This window comes from Nerophis ophidion, linkage group LG26, assembly GCF_033978795.1.
Source record: "Nerophis ophidion isolate RoL-2023_Sa linkage group LG26, RoL_Noph_v1.0, whole genome shotgun sequence".
In the NCBI taxonomy this organism is placed as follows: Eukaryota; Metazoa; Chordata; class Actinopteri; order Syngnathiformes; family Syngnathidae; genus Nerophis; species Nerophis ophidion.
In genome coordinates this window covers 8,006,366-8,023,063 of record NC_084636.1, presented here as the reverse complement: position 1 = coordinate 8,023,063, position 16,698 = coordinate 8,006,366, and the positions used below count along the sequence as shown (strand labels likewise).

General features: G+C 48.1%; 1 protein-coding gene across 3 annotated transcripts in view; it reads left to right on the top strand.

Moving 5' to 3' along the window:
- Window positions 1-16,698, top strand: part of LOC133543917 (palladin-like) — a 90,744-nt gene that overhangs the window by 59,291 nt on the left and 14,755 nt on the right. For all 3 annotated transcript variants that reach the window (XM_061888828.1, XM_061888829.1, XM_061888830.1), the window contains 3 exons: window positions 11,517-12,146; window positions 13,129-13,273; window positions 16,422-16,523. In XM_061888828.1, coding sequence (XP_061744812.1) covers window positions 11,517-12,146; window positions 13,129-13,273; window positions 16,422-16,523 — 877 coding nt within the window. The remainder of the gene's footprint in view (window positions 1-11,516; window positions 12,147-13,128; window positions 13,274-16,421; window positions 16,524-16,698) is intronic.

Below are 16,698 nucleotides of genomic sequence, written 5' to 3'. Positions count from 1 at the left end.
ACAGCAAATCATATCAAAAGTCGTCCAAAATATGCTTGAAGATGAAACCATAGCTATGTTTGTGCCACTTAAAGAACTCTAAGACCTGTTCGTTATTACACTTTGGTTTCTAAAGTGTCTTATAATATACATCAGGGTCTTGTTGTTTCTTCATCTTCTCACACACATTCATGTTTATTGTAAAGAAGGATGTTTACACGAATTATGATGTAAACAAACTAGTAAACGACAATTAATGTTACGTCTTGTAAGGAATTGTGAAAACATGAATTACAAACCCCGTTTCCATATGAGTTGGGAAATTGTGTTAAGATGTAAATATATAAATTTGATGCCAGCAACACGTGACAAAGAAGTTGGGAAAGGTGGCAATAAATACTGATAAAGTGGAAGAATGCTCATCAAACACTTATTTGGAACATCCCACAGGTGTGCAGAATAATTGGGAACAGGTGGGTGCCATGATTGGGTATAAAAGCAGCTTCCATGAAATGCTAAGTCATTCACAAACAAGGATGGGGCGAGGGGTCACCAATTTGTAAGCAAATTGTCGAACAGTTTTAGAACAACATTTCTCAACGAGCCATTGCAAGGAATTTAGGGATTTTACCATCCACGGTCCGTAAAATCATCAAAAGGTTCAGAGAATCTGGAGAAATCACTGCACGTAAGCAATTATATTACAGACATTTGATCCCTCAGGCGGTACAGCATCAAAAACCGACATCAGTGTGTAAAGGATATCACCACGTGGGCTCAGGAACACTTCATAAAACCACTGTCAGTAACAGCAGTTGGTCGCTACATCTGTAAGTGCAAGTTAAAACGCTACTGTGCAAAGCAAAACCCATTTATCAACAACACCCAGAAACGCCGCCTGCTTGGCTGGGCCCGAGCTCATCAAAGATGGACTGATGCAAAGTGTAAAAGTGTTCTGTGGTCTGACGAGTCCACATTTCAAATTATATTTGGAAACTGTGGACGTGGTGTCCTCCGGAACAAAGAGGAAAATAACCATCCGGATTGTTATAGGCGTAAAGTTCAAAAGCCAGCATCTGTGATGGTATGAGGGTGTATTAGTGCCCAAGGCATGGGTAACTTACACATCTGTGAAGGCACCATTAATGCTGAAAGGTACATGCAGGTTTTGGAGCAACATATGTTGTCATCCAAGCAACGTTATCATGGACGCCCCTGTTTATTTTAGCAAGACAATGCCAAGCCACGTGTTACAACAGTGGGTTTCGTAGTAAACGAGTCCAGAACTGTCTCCCATGGAAAATGTGTGGCACATTATGAAGCGTAAAATACGACAGCGTAGACCCCGGACTGTTGAACGACTGAAGCTCTACATAAAACAAGAATGGGAAAGAATTCCACTTTCAAAGCTTCAACAATTAGTTTCCTCAGTTTCCAAACGTTTATTGAGTGTTGTTAAAAGAAAAGGTGATGTAACACAGTGGTGAACATGCCCTTTCCCAACTACTTTGGCACGTGTTGCAGCCATGAAATTCTAAGTTAAGTGTTATTTGCAAAAAAAAATTAAGTTTATGAGTTTGAACATCAAATATCTTGTCTTTTTAGTGCATTCAATTAAATATGGTTTGAAAAGGATTTGCAAATCATTGTATTCCGTTTATATTTACATCTAACACAATTTCCCAACTCATATGGAAACGGGGTTTGTATGAGTTATGATGCAAACAAACTAGTAAACAACAATTAATGCTATTTTTGGTAAGGAATGATGTTTGTATAAATGATGATACAAACAAACAAGTAAACAACATTTAATGTTATTTCTTGTAAGGAATTATGTTTACACGAATTTTAATACAAACAAGTAAACAACAATCAATGTTATTTCTTGTAAGAAATTATGTTTAAATGAATTATGATACAAACAAACAAGTAAACAACAATTAATGTTATGTCTTGTAAGGAATGATGTTTACATGAATTATTATACAAACAAATAAACAACAATTATTATTTTTTGTAAGAAATTATGTTTACATGAATTATGCCACAAACAAACAGGTAAACAACAATTAATGTTATTTCTTGTACGGAATGATGTTTACAGGAATTATGATGCAAACAAACTAATAAACAACAATTAGAGTTATTTCTTGTAAGAAATTATACATTCATGAATTATGATACAAACAAACAAGTAAACAACATGTAATGTTATTTCTTGTAAGGAATGATGTTTACATGAATTTTAATACAAACAAGTAAACAACAATCAATGTTATTTCTTGTAAGAAATTATGTTTACATGAATTATGATACAAACAAACAAGTAAACAACAATTAATTGTATGTCTTTTAAGGAATTACGTTTACATTAATTATGCTACAAACAAACAAGTAAACAACAATTAATGTTATTTCTTGTAAGAAATTATGTTTACATGAATTATGATACAAACAAACAAGTAAACAACAATTAATTTTATGTCTTTTAAGGAATTATGTTTTCATTAATTATGCTACAAACAAACAAGTAAACAACAATTAATGTTATTTCTTGTACGGAATGATGTTTACATGAATTATGATACAAACAAACAAGTAAACAACAATTAATGTTATTTCTTGTAAGGAATGATGTTTACATGAATTTTGATACAAACAAACAAGTAAACAACAATTATTGTTGTCTTTTAAGGAATTATGTTTACATGAATTATGCTACAAACAAATATGTAAACAACAATTAATGTTATTTCTTGTACGGAATGATGTTTACATTAATTATGATGCAAACAAACTAATAAACAACAATTAATGTTATTTCTCGTAAGAAATGATGCTTACATGAATTATGATACAAACAAACAGGTAAACAACATGTAATATTATTTCTTGTAAGGAATGATGTTTACATGAATTTTAATACAAACAAGTAAACAACAATCAATGTTATTTCTTGTAAGAAATTATGTTTAAATGAATTATGATACAAACAAACAAGTAAACAACAATTAATGTTATTTCTTGTAAGGAATGATGTTTACATGAATTTTGATACAAACAAACAAGTAAACAACAATTATTGTTGTCTTTTAAGGAATTATGTTTACATGAATTATGCTACAAACAAATATGTAAACAACAATTAATGTTATTTCTTGTACGGAATGATGTTTACATTAATTATGATGCAAACAAACTAATAAACAACAATTAATGTTATTTCTCGTAAGAAATGATGCTTACATGAATTATGATACAAACAAACAGGTAAACAACATGTAATATTATTTCTTGTAAGGAATGATGTTTACATGAATTTTAATACAAACAAGTAAACAACAATCAATGTTATTTCTTGTAAGAAATTATGTTTACATGCATTATGATACAAACAAACAAGTAAACAACAATTAATTTTATGTCTTTTAAGGAATTATGTTTACATTAATTATGCTACAAACAAACAAGTAAACAACAATTAATGTTATATCTTGTAAGAAATTATGTTTACATGAATTATGATACAAACAAACAAGTAAACAACATGTAATGTTATTTCTTGTAAGGAATGATGTTTACATGAATTTTAATACAAACAAGTAAACAACAATCAATGTTATTTCTTGTAAGAAATTATGTTTACATGCATTATGATACAAACAAACAAGTAAACAACAATTAATTTTATGTCTTTTAAGGAATTATGTTTACATTAATTATGCTACAAACAAACAAGTAAACAACAATTAATGTTATATCTTGTAAGAAATTATGTTTACATGAATTATGATACAAACAAACAAGTAAACAACAATTCATTGTATGTATTTTAAGGAATTATGTTTACATTAATTATGCTACAAACAAACAAGTAAACAACAATTAATGTTATTTCTTGTAAGAAATTATGTTTACATGAATTATGATACAAACAAACAAGTAAACAACAATTAATGTTATGTCTTTTAAGGAATGATGTTTACATGAATTATGATGCAAACAAACTAATAACCAACAACTAGAGTTATTTCTTGTAAGGAATGATGTTTACATTAATTATGATACAAACAAACAAGTAAACAAGAATAAATGTGTGGTGATCCTGCACACTCATCACTAAGTTTTCAAGACTTCTTTGTCCTCAGCTGTGTGGAGCGATTGAAGCCAGATGTTGTTCTCTGTCACGGTTCCTCCATGTTGTCTTCATGTTGTCCTCTGTCATGGTTCCTCCATGTTGTCTTCATGTTGTTCTCTGTCACGGTTCCTCCACGTTGTTCTCTGTCATGGTTCCTCCACGTTGTCTTCATGTTGTCCTCTGTCATGGTTCCTCCACGTTGTCCTCTGTCATGGTTCCTCCACGTTGTCTTCATGTTGTTCTCTGTCATGGTCTGTCAGCTATTTATACTTGAAGACCACAACGCAGCCAGAGACTCAAGCGGAGTCGGGCCTAGCACTTCGTAGGCCACTCGCCTCTGACTCGGCCGGCACAAACAGCACCGTCGCCGTAGCGACAGCAAAAAAAACAGCGCCGTCGCCGTAGCGACAGCCTCAACTTTGTAATCGCGGCAGCTGGCCTTTTTGGCACAATGTGCATCCTCTGTGAAGCGTGAAAGTGTTTCATGGAGATCTAGAACCACGTGACCTTTCAGGATGTCCTCCAATTAAGGGAGACGGCCGGGGTTAAAGGTCAAGCTTTTTAAACCACGTCTTAAGGGAATGAAGACCACTGCCTTAGGGACACCTTCACAATCTACATATCAAACATATAATGCAATTTTGGCCCTGCAATGAGGGTTTACCCCGCCTTTCTTGTCCAGGGTCTATCCCTCCTTCTTTGTCCAGGGTTTACACAGTCTTCCTTGACTAGGGTCTACCCCGCCTTCCTTGTCCAAAGTTTACACCTCCTTCCTTGTCCAGGGTCTATCCCCGCCTTCCTTGTCTAGAGTCTACACCGCTTTCCTTGTCCATGGTCTACCCCGCCTTCCTTGTCCAGGGTCTATCCTGCCTTTCTTGTCCATGGTGTACGGCGCCTTCCTTGTCCAGGGTTTACCCAGCTTTCCTTGTCTAGGGTCTACCCCTCCTTCCGTGTCCAGGGCCTACACCGCCTTCCTTGTCCAAGGTCTAGCCCGCCTTCCTTGTCCAGAGTGTTTGCCGCCTTCCTTGTCTAGGCTCTACCCCGCCTTCCTTGTTCAGGTTGTACACCACCTTCCTTGTTCAGGGTGTACACCGCCTGCCTTGTCTAGGTCTACCCCACTTTTCTCGTCCAGGGTCTACCCCGCCTTCTCTGTCCAGGGTCCACGCCGCCTTCCTTGTCTAGGGTCTACTCCTCCTTCCGTGTCCAGGGTCTACCCCGCCTTCCTTGTCCAGAGTGTACGCCGCCTTCCTTGTCTAGGGTCTAGCCCGCCTTCCTTGTCCAGGTTGTACACCACCTTCCTTGTCCAGGGTCTACCACTCCCTCTTTGTCCAGGGTCTATCCCTCCTTCCTTGTCCAGGGTGTACCCGCCTTCCTTGTCTAGGGTCTACCCCGCTTTCCTTGTCTAGGGTCTATCCCCGCCTTCCTTGTCCAGAGTGTACAGCGCCTTCCTTGTCTAGGGTCTACACCACCTTCCGTGTCCAGGGTCTACCCCGCCTTCCTTGTCCAGGGTCTACCCCGCCTTCCTTGTCCAGAGTGTACGCCGCCTTCCTTGTCTAGGGTCTAGCCCGCCTTCCTTGTCCAGGTTGTACACCACCTTCCTTGTCCAGGGTCTACCACTCCCTCCTTGTCCAGGGTCTATCCCTCCTTCCTTGTCCAGGGTGTACCCGCCTTCGTTGTCTAGGGTCTACCCCGCTTTCCTTGTCTAGGGTCTATCCCCGCCTTCCTTGTCCAGAGTGTACGGCGCCTTCCTTGTCTAGGGTCTACACCACCTTTCATGTCCAGGGTCTACCCAGTCTTCCTTGTCCAGGGTGTACAACGCCTTCCTTGTCTAAGTCTACCCCACTTTCCTCGTCCAGGGTCTACCCCGCCTTCCCTGTCCAGGGTCTACCCAGCCTTCCTTGTCCAGGGTCTATCCTTCCTTCCTTGTCCAGTGTTTACTCAGCCTTCTTTGTCGAGGATTTAACCCGCCTTCCTTGTATGGGGTCTCTCCCCGCTTTCCTTGTCCAGGGTCTATCCCGCATTCTTTGTCCAAGGTGTACCCCGCCTTCCTTGTCTAGAGTCTACCCCGCTTTCCTTTTCCATGGTCTCCTCGCCTTCCTTGACCAAGGTCCACCCCGTCTTCCTTGTCCAGAGTCTACGCCGCCTTCCTTTTCCAGGGTCTACCCCGCCTTCTTTATCCAGCGTCTATCCCGCCTTCCTTGTCTGGGGTCTACCCCTTCTTCCTTGTCCAGGGTTTACACAGCCTTCCTTGTCTAGGGTCTATCCCTCATTCTTTATCCAGGGTTTACGCAGCCTTCCTTGTCTAGGGTTTACACCGCCTTCCTTGTCCACGGTGTACCCCACCTCCCTTGTCCAGGGTCTATCCCGCTTTCCTTATCCAAGGTCTACCCCGCCTTCCCTTTCCAGGGTGTTCCCCGCCTTCCTTGTCCAGGGTCTACCCCGCCTTCCATTTCTAATACAAAGTAGTGTATAGTTCTTACTTATAACCGTCAAGTAGACTAAAAACTACCACATGGCTTACAGGAGAAGACACAGTCAAAGTGGAGGCACATAAATAAGACTTGATGAGACACAACAAAGACTACTTTGATGATCCAGAAAACTTCTATTTTTGAACCTGAATATAAAGAGGATGATCTCCAAGTTTTAGATGCTAAACAGATGCAGCTATAGTCAAACACTACGCATCATTTAGCAGTATTGCTAAGTGCTAAACAAGAACATAATAAATCAATCACTTACTGTACAAGCCCGAACTTTCACTAACTCAGAGGTGATGCAGCAGCTCAGAATGTCAATAAAGCAGCAGCAATCCTTCTTAATATTCAGGTCACCACATGTAAATAGAGTATTGTTTGCAATTTTTGGATGGCACCTCCTACTTGCCGTATATAACCTAACCCCTAACCCAGCTCCAGATTGATACACTATCAGGGCCCACAGCTCCAGACTGATATACTACCAGGCCCATAGGTCTAGGTTGATACACTATCAGGGCCCACGGCTCCAGACTGATACACTATCAAGGCCCGTAGTTCCAGGCTGATACAATATCAGGTCCCACAGCTCCATGCTGATACACTATCAGGGCCCACGTCTCCAGACTGATACACTCACTATTAGGGCCGACATCTCCGAGCTGATACACTATCAAGGCCCATAGTTCCAGGCTGATACACTATCAGGGCCCACGGCTCCAGACTGATACACTCACTATTAGGGCCGACAGCTCCGAGCTGATACACTATCAGGGCCCACAGCTCCAGACTGATATACTACCAGGCCCATAGGTCTAGGTTGATACACTATCAGGGCCCACGGCTCCAGACTGATACACTATCAAGGCCCGTAGTTCCAGGCTGATACAATATCAGGGCCCACGGCTCCAGACTGATACATTACTAGGGCCCACAGCTCCATGCTGATACACTATCAGGGCCCACGTCTCCAGACTGATACACTCACTATTAGGGCCGACAGCTCCGAGCTGATACACTATCAAGGCCCATAGTTCCAGGCTGATACAATATCAGGTCCCACAGCTCCAGACTGATAAATTACTAGGGCCCACAGCTACAGGCCGATACACTATCAGGGCCCACGTCTCCAGACTGATACACTCACTATTAGGGCCGACAGCTCCGAGCTGATACACTATCAAGGCCCATAGTTCCAGGCTGATACACTATCAGGGCCCACGGCTCCAGACTGATACACTCACTATTAGGGCCGACAGCTCCGAGCTGATACACTATCAGGGCCCACAGCTCCAGACTGATATACGACCAGGCCCATAGGCCTAGGTTGATACACTATCAGGGCCCACGGCTCCAGACTGATACACTATCAAGGCCCGTAGTTCCAGGCTGATACAATATCAGGGCCCACGGCTCCAGACTGATACATTACTAGGGCCCACAGCTCCATGCTGATACACTATCAGGGCCCACGTCTCCAGACTGATACACTCACTATTAGGGCCGACAGCTCCGAGCTGATACACTATCAAGGCCCATAGTTCCAGGCTGATACACTATCAGGGCCCACGGCTCCAGACTGATACACTCACTATTAGGGCCGACAGCTCCGAGCTGATACACTATCAAGGCCCATAGTTCCAGGCTGATACAATATCAGGTCCCACAGCTCCAGACTGATAAATTACTAGGGCCCACAGCTACAGGCCGATACACTATCAGGGCCCACGTCTCCAGACTGATACACTCACTATTAGGGCCGACAGCTCCGAGCTGATACACTATCAAGGCCCATAGTTCCAGGCTGATACACTATCAGGGCCCACGTCTCCAGACTGATACACTCACTATTAGGGCCGACATCTCCGAGCTGATACACTATCAAGGCCCATAGTTCCAGGCTGATACACTATCAGGGCCCACGGCTCCAGACTGATACACTCACTATTAGGGCCGACAGCTCCGAGCTGATACACTATCAAGGCCCATAGTTCCAGGCTGATACAATATCAGGTCCCACAGCTCCAGACTGATAAATTACTAGGGCCCACAGCTACAGGCCGATACACTATCAGGGCCCACGTCTCCAGACTGATACACTCACTATTAGGGCCGACAGCTCCGAGCTGATACACTATCAAGGCCCATAGTTCCAGGCTGATACACTATCAGGGCCCACGGCTCCAGACTGATACACTCACTATTAGGGCCGACAGCTCCGAGCTGATACACTATCAGGGCCCACAGCTCCAGACTGATATACTACCAGGCCCATAGGCCTAGGTTGATACACTATCAGGGCCCACGGCTCCAGACTGATACACTATCAAGGCCCGTAGTTCCAGGCTGATACAATATCAGGGCCCACGGCTCCAGACTGATACATTACTAGGGCCCACAGCTCCATGCTGATACACTATCAGGGCCCACGTCTCCAGACTGATACACTCACTATTAGGGCCGACAGCTCCGAGCTGATACACTATCAAGGCCCATAGTTCCAGGCTGATACACTATCAGGGCCCACGGCTCCAGACTGATACACTCACTATTAGGGCCGACAGCTCCGAGCTGATACACTATCAAGGCCCATAGTTCCAGGCTGATACAATATCAGGTCCCACAGCTCCAGACTGATAAATTACTAGGGCCCACAGCTACAGGCCGATACACTATCAGGGCCCACGTCTCCAGACTGATACACTCACTATTAGGGCCGACAGCTCCGAGCTGATACACTATCAAGGCCCATAGTTCCAGGCTGATACACTATCAGGGCCCACGTCTCCAGACTGATACACTCACTATTAGGGCCGACATCTCCGAGCTGATACACTATCAAGGCCCATAGTTCCAGGCTGATACACTATCAGGGCCCACAGCTCCAGACTGATATACTACCAGGCCCATAGGTCTAGGTTGATACACTATCAGGGCCCACGGCTCCAGACTGATACACTATCAAGGCCCGTAGTTCCAGGCTGATACAATATCAGGGCCCACGGCTCCAGACTGATACATTACTAGGGCCCACAGCTCCATGCTGATACACTATCAGGGCCCACGTCTCCAGACTGATACACTCACTATTAGGGCCGACAGCTCCGAGCTGATACACTATCAAGGCCCATAGTTCCAGGCTGATACACTATCAGGGCCCACGGCTCCAGACTGATACACTCACTATTAGGGCCGACAGCTCCGAGCTGATACACTATCAAGGCCCATAGTTCCAGGCTGATACAATATCAGGTCCCACAGCTCCAGACTGATAAATTACTAGGGCCCACAGCTACAGGCCGATACACTATCAGGGCCCACGTCTCCAGACTGATACACTCACTATTAGGGCCGACAGCTCCGAGCTGATACACTATCAAGGCCCATAGTTCCAGGCTGATACACTATCAGGGCCCACGGCTCCAGACTGATACACTCACTATTAGGGCCGACAGCTCCGAGCTGATACACTATCAGGGCCCACAGCTCCAGACTGATATACTACCAGGCCCATAGGTCTAGGTTGATACACTATCAGGGCCCACGGCTCCAGACTGATACACTATCAAGGCCCGTAGTTCCAGGCTGATACAATATCAGGGCCCACGGCTCCAGACTGATACATTACTAGGGCCCACAGCTCCATGCTGATACACTATCAGGGCCCACGTCTCCAGACTGATACACTCACTATTAGGGCCGACAGCTCCGAGCTGATACACTATCAAGGCCCATAGTTCCAGGCTGATACACTATCAGGGCCCACGGCTCCAGACTGATACACTCACTATTAGGGCCGACAGCTCCGAGCTGATACACTATCAAGGCCCATAGTTCCAGGCTGATACAATATCAGGTCCCACAGCTCCAGACTGATAAATTACTAGGGCCCACAGCTACAGGCCGATACACTATCAGGGCCCACGTCTCCAGACTGATACACTCACTATTAGGGCCGACAGCTCCGAGCTGATACACTATCAAGGCCCATAGTTCCAGGCTGATACACTATCAGGGCCCACAGCTCCAGGCCGATACACTATCAGGGCCCACAGCTCCAGACTGATATACTATCAGGGCCCACGTCTCCAAACTGATACACTATTAGGGCCGACAGCTCCGGGCTGATACACTATCAAGGCCCATAGTTCCAGGCTGATACACTATCAGGGCCCACAGCTCGAGGCTGATACGCTATCAGGGCCCACAGCTCTAGACTGATACGCTATCAGGGCCCACAGCTCCAGACTGATATATTCCCAGGGCCCACAATTCCAGGCTGATACACTATCAGGGCCCACAGCTCTAGGCTGATACGCCATCAAGACTCACAGCTCCAGGCTGATACACTATCAGGGCCCACAGCTCCAGACTGATATACTATCAGGGCCCACGTCTCCAAACTGATACACTATTAGGGCCGACAGCTCCGGGCTGATACACTATCAAGGCCCATAGTTCCAGGCTGATACACTATCAGGGCCCACAGCTCGAGGCTGATACACTATCAGGGCCCACAGCTCGAGGCTGATACGCTATCAGGGCCCACAGCTCCAGACTGATATATTCCCAGGGCCCACAATTCCAGGCTGATACACTATCAGGGCCCACAGCTCTAGGCTGATACGCCATCAAGACTCACAGCTCCAGGCTGATACACTATCAGGGCCCACAGCTCCAGGCTGAAACTCTATCGGAGCCCACAGGTCCAGACTGATATATTACCAGGGCCCACAGCTCCAGGCTGATACTCTATCAGAGCCAACAGGTACAGACTGATCTATTACCAGGGCCCACACTTCCAGGCTGATACACTATCAGGGACCACAGCTGCACAAATACGTGCGCGTGGACAAGGTCTTATTTCGTTTCCTTTCCTGCTTCATCAATAACCAGCCGCTTATTTCTTGTCAATGCAGGAACGCATCTCAGCTGAAGCAGCTTCAGGAGCAGATTGTTCTGGAGCAGCAGGAAGCAGCCATCTGGCATCAGCAGCAGGAAGTCTGGCCCGGGCCACAGGAAGTCATCCAAAGCCATTCCCCGTCACCCCCTCTTCCCCCTCCTCCCTCCTTCCAAGAACTGGAGAACAGCACAGCCATGCAGGCCAGCACCTTCAACTACGCCCGGCCCAAACAGTTCATTGCTGCTCAGAGCCCCGGAGGAGGAGGCGGCGGCGGCGGCTTTCCAACCCAGTCCGCGGGCTCCTCGCCCACCTCGCATACACCCTTCAACAAAATCTCCGCGCCAGCGTTCTCTAAGGCGGCCAGCGCGGACGTGCCTAGCTCGCCTTCCTTCCCACCCCCGCCCCCGCCCGACTTTGATTCGGGCGACTTGTCGTCCCCAGTGTGCGGCGTCGATGACCTGCCTCCTCCCCCACCGCCTCCTCCCCTGCCCGTGTCCCCCGCTTTCTCTGACGTGTCCTCGCCATTCTCCTCCGTCCCTCCATCTCCCGCCTCCGGCTTCCTGTCCTCCCTGTTGCCGGCCACGCCCCCTACGTCCAGGGGCCCCGCGGTCAACGCATTGGGTCTCCCCAAAGGCAACAGCACTGTGTGAGTCGACCAATCCATTTTCCACTCGTGAAGAGTGTGGAGGGGGCGTGGTCCTGGCGTCGCCTGTAGGCGGAGCATGTGTGGAAGCCGGCTACGAAGCAGCTGCAGGTGAGTGGATAACCCAGCTGGAACAGGTTGTCTAATCACCTGTCTCTCGGTTTAAAGCAGCGTGAGGAGCCCGGAAGGAGGAGGGAGCCCAGAGAGACTGAGGGGAGACTCTCGACAGAGTAGAACGTAAAAGAAAAGAAAATTCTGTGAACGTCTGCTAATCAAGCCGGATCATTCCCTGTCACCAAGATCCCGCAACCAGTCAGTGGCCGGAGGACTGTACCACTCTCTGGTTACGGTTAGCAGACGTTTACAGAGTTTTTTTTCTTTTACGTTCTACTCTGTCGAGTCTCTCTCATCCCCCTCAATCTCTGTGGGCTCCCCTCTTCCTTCCAGGCTCCTCACGCTGCTTTAGATAGAGAGAAACAGTGATTAGACAACCTCTTCCAGCAAGGCTATCCACTAACTTGCAGCTGCTTCGTAGCCGGCTTCCGCACATGCTCCGCCCACAGGCGACGCCTGGACCACGCCCCCTCCACAAAGAACATTTAGAGTGCTTTGTTATCTAGCAGGCTACGTCCTGCTTCACGGAGGGTGATGTGTTCCGTGGACTGGAAGGTTCCGTTCAGTTTTTCCAAACAATTATGAATTATCTTGCAGAGATCCAAATGTTGGAACTGTTTGTTCTCAAGTGCAAAAAGGACAGTAGTAAAAATGTTATTTGCTCAAAATGAATAGTCAACATTACTTGAAATGATGACAGGATGGTGATCAATAAAATGACAAAATATTTGATAGCAGAGCTATATAAATATGCTAAACACTCCTCATACTTCAGCAATATATCAGGAGGTTGCCTACAGCCACAGGTGCCTACACATCTGGAATGATAGGGAGAAACGCTTCAAGTGTTTTGCTTGTGTCGCCTCCGCAGCAAAGCCTTCCCCAAGAAGTCGCCCGCCTCCCACACGCCTCGGCTCAACTCCAACTTGGACATCCAGGGCTCCAAGGACGCCGTCATCCAGGACTTGGAGAGGAAGCTGCGCTTTAAAGAGGAGCGCATGAGCAACGGGCAACAGGTGAGTGTTTCCTGTCGCGCTGGACTAGAGACTCATGAACAACTAACACGCCTCGGATCACCCTCCTTTGTGTGTGTGTGTGTGTGTGTGTGTGTGTGTGTGTGTGTGTGTGTGTGTGTGTGTGTGTGTGTGTGTGTGTGTGTCTGTGTGTGTGTGTGTGTGTTCTGGCAATGCTGAATTAATGGGGACATCCCTCTGTTTACACAGTCACCTTTAGGGGACACCTGACAGGGGCCACACACGCCTGTCAGGGGCCACACACACACGCCTGTCAGGGGCAACACACACACCTGTCAGGAGCCACACACGCCTGTCATGGGCGACACACGCCTGTCAGGGGCCACACACGCCTGTCAGGGGCCACAGACGCCTGTAAGGGGCCACCCACACAAACCTGTCAGGGGCAACACACACACCTGTCGGGGGCAACAAACAGCTGACAGGGGCCACACACACACCTGTCAGGGGCCACACACAGACACACCTGTCAGGGGTCACACACACACCTTTAAGGGGCAACACACACACCTTTAAGGGGCAACACACACGCCTTTCAGGGCCACACACAACTGAGAGGGGCCACACACACACACACACACACACACGCCTGTCAGGGGCGACACACGCCTGTCAGGGGCCACACATGCCTGTAAGGGGCCACCCACACAAACCTGTCAGGGGCAACAAACACACCTGTCGGGGGCAACACACAGCTGACAGGGGCCAAACACCTGTCAGGGGCCACACACACACCTGTCAGGGGCCACACACACATACACCTGTCAGGGGTCACACACACGCCTGTCAGGGGCACCACACAACTGAGAGGGGCCACACACACACACACACACACACACACACACACACACGCCTGTCATGGGCGACACACGCCTGTCATGGGCGACACACGCCTGTCAGGTGCCACGCACACACCTGTCGGGGGCAACACACGGCTGACAGCGGCCACACACACACCTGTCAGGGGCCACACACACATACACCTGTCAGGGGTCACACACACGCCTGTCAGGGGCACCACACAACTGAGAGGGGCCACACACACACACACACACACACACACACACACACACACACACGCCTGTCATGGGCGACACACGCCTGTCATGGGCGACACACGCCTGTCAGGTGCCACGCACACACCTGTCGGGGGCAACACACGGCTGACAGCGGCCACACACACACCTGTCAGGGGCCACACACACACAACTTTAAGGGGCAACACACACGCCTGTCAGGGGCAACACACACGCCTTTCAGGGCCACACACAACTGAGAGGGGCCACACACACACACACACACACACACACACCTGTCAGGGGTCTCTCACACACACACCTTTAAGGGGCAACACACACGCCTGTCAGGGGCCACACACACACCTGTTATGGGCCACACACACACACACACACACACCTGTCAGGGGTCACACACACACCTTTAAGGGGCAACACACACGCCTGTCAGAGCCACGCACAACTGAGAGGGGCCACACACACACCTGACAGGGGCCACACACACGCCTGTCAGGGGCAACACACCCACCTCTCAGGGGCAACACACGCCTGACAGGGGCCACACATGCCTGTCAGCGGCAACACACGCCTGTCAGGGCCACACACACATGACAGGGGCCACACACACATGACAGGGGCCACACACACACCTGTTAGGGGCCACACACACACACCTGTCAGGGGCAACCCACACGCCTGTCAGGGCCACACACAACTGAGAAGGGCCACACACGCCTATCAGGGGCCACTCACACACCTGCCAGGGGCCACACACACCTGTCAGGGGCAACACACACCTGTCAGGGGCACACACACACCTGCCAGGGGCCACACACACCTGTCAGGGGCAACACACAACTGTCAGGGGCAACACACACCTGTCAGGCGCAACACACGCCTGTCAGGGCCACACACAACTGTAAAGGGCCACACACGCCTGTCAGGGCCCACACACATACCTGTCAGGGCCCGCACACACAACTGTCAGGGGCCATACACACACCTGACAGGGGCCACACACACACCTGTCAGGGGCAACACACACACCTGTCAGGGCCACACACGCACCTGACAGGGGCCACACACACACCTGTTAGGGGCCACAAACAACGCCTGCCAGGGGCGCCACACACACCTGCCAGGGGATCACACACACACCTGACAGGGGTCACACACACACACATGACAGGGGCCACACACACTCCTGTTTACACAGTCACCTTTAGGGGACTTCTGACGGTATGGGGACCAAAAAAACAGGTCCCTTAAAGGATAGTCAGATCCATTCTGAAGATGCCGTAGTGATGTTTAAGCTTTGGCCCATAAATCATGTTTACTGGTTAGTTTGAGTGTGAGACATTTGCACAGCAGCCCCCTCATCGGGCTGTAGCTGGTACTGCACTCGCTGCTCTGCTCACACTTCTTCCCTATATGGTAGTTGGAGTTGCGGACAACTTCATTACTGCTAAATAGCAGTTTTCAGTCATGTCACAGAGGATGCAGGATTTGCTTTAACATTTAAGTGGGGAAACTTCCTATAAGAGGACAGCATTTCCTACCGCTTGTCCCTTTTGGGGTTGCGGGGGGGGGGGTGCTGGAGCCTATCTCAGCTGCATTCGGGCGAAAGGCGGGGTACACCCTGGACAAGTCGCCACCTCATCGCATGTCATATTTAATTTGAACATTTTTTAAAAATGGTCCTCAGTAGTCACGAACAACACATTTGTGTGTATTGTGCAAAATTATTTAAATTTGGTCCCCATGAACCATATTAACTCTTTTTGTCCCCAGTAAGAATGATCAGCACATTACTTCATCAATCCAGAGATTTAAAGACCTGTATGAGCTAACTGGGCAGTGGACATTTTACCTCGTTTTTGGTATGCCTCCACAACCTGTAGAAAGGGTGGTCCCCACAAGTTCTGAACAGAAACTTGGTACCCATTCCAAATGATAACCTGTGTGTGTGTGTGTATGTGTGTGTGTGCGTGTGTGTGTGTGTGTGTGCGTGCCTGCGTGCGTGCGTGCGTGCGTGTGTGTGTGTGTGTGTGTGTGTCCTGCAACTCACACACTAACCCACGCTGACTCCCACCCGACTCATGCCGTGCTTGCAGAGGCTAACCTATGAGGAGAAGATGGCTCGCAGGCTGTTGGGCGTCGACAACGCTGCCACACTGTTGAAGGCCCAGGACGCCCAGGAGGAGCCTGTCAATCAGGTACTTGTCATCAGGGGCCACACATGCCTGACAGGAGCCACACATACCTGACAGGAGCTACACATACCTGACAGGGGCCACGCACAACTGTCAGGGGCCACACATGCCTGACAGGGGCCACACACGCCTGTCAGGGGCCACTCACATGCCTTTTAGGGGCCACTCACACGCCTGT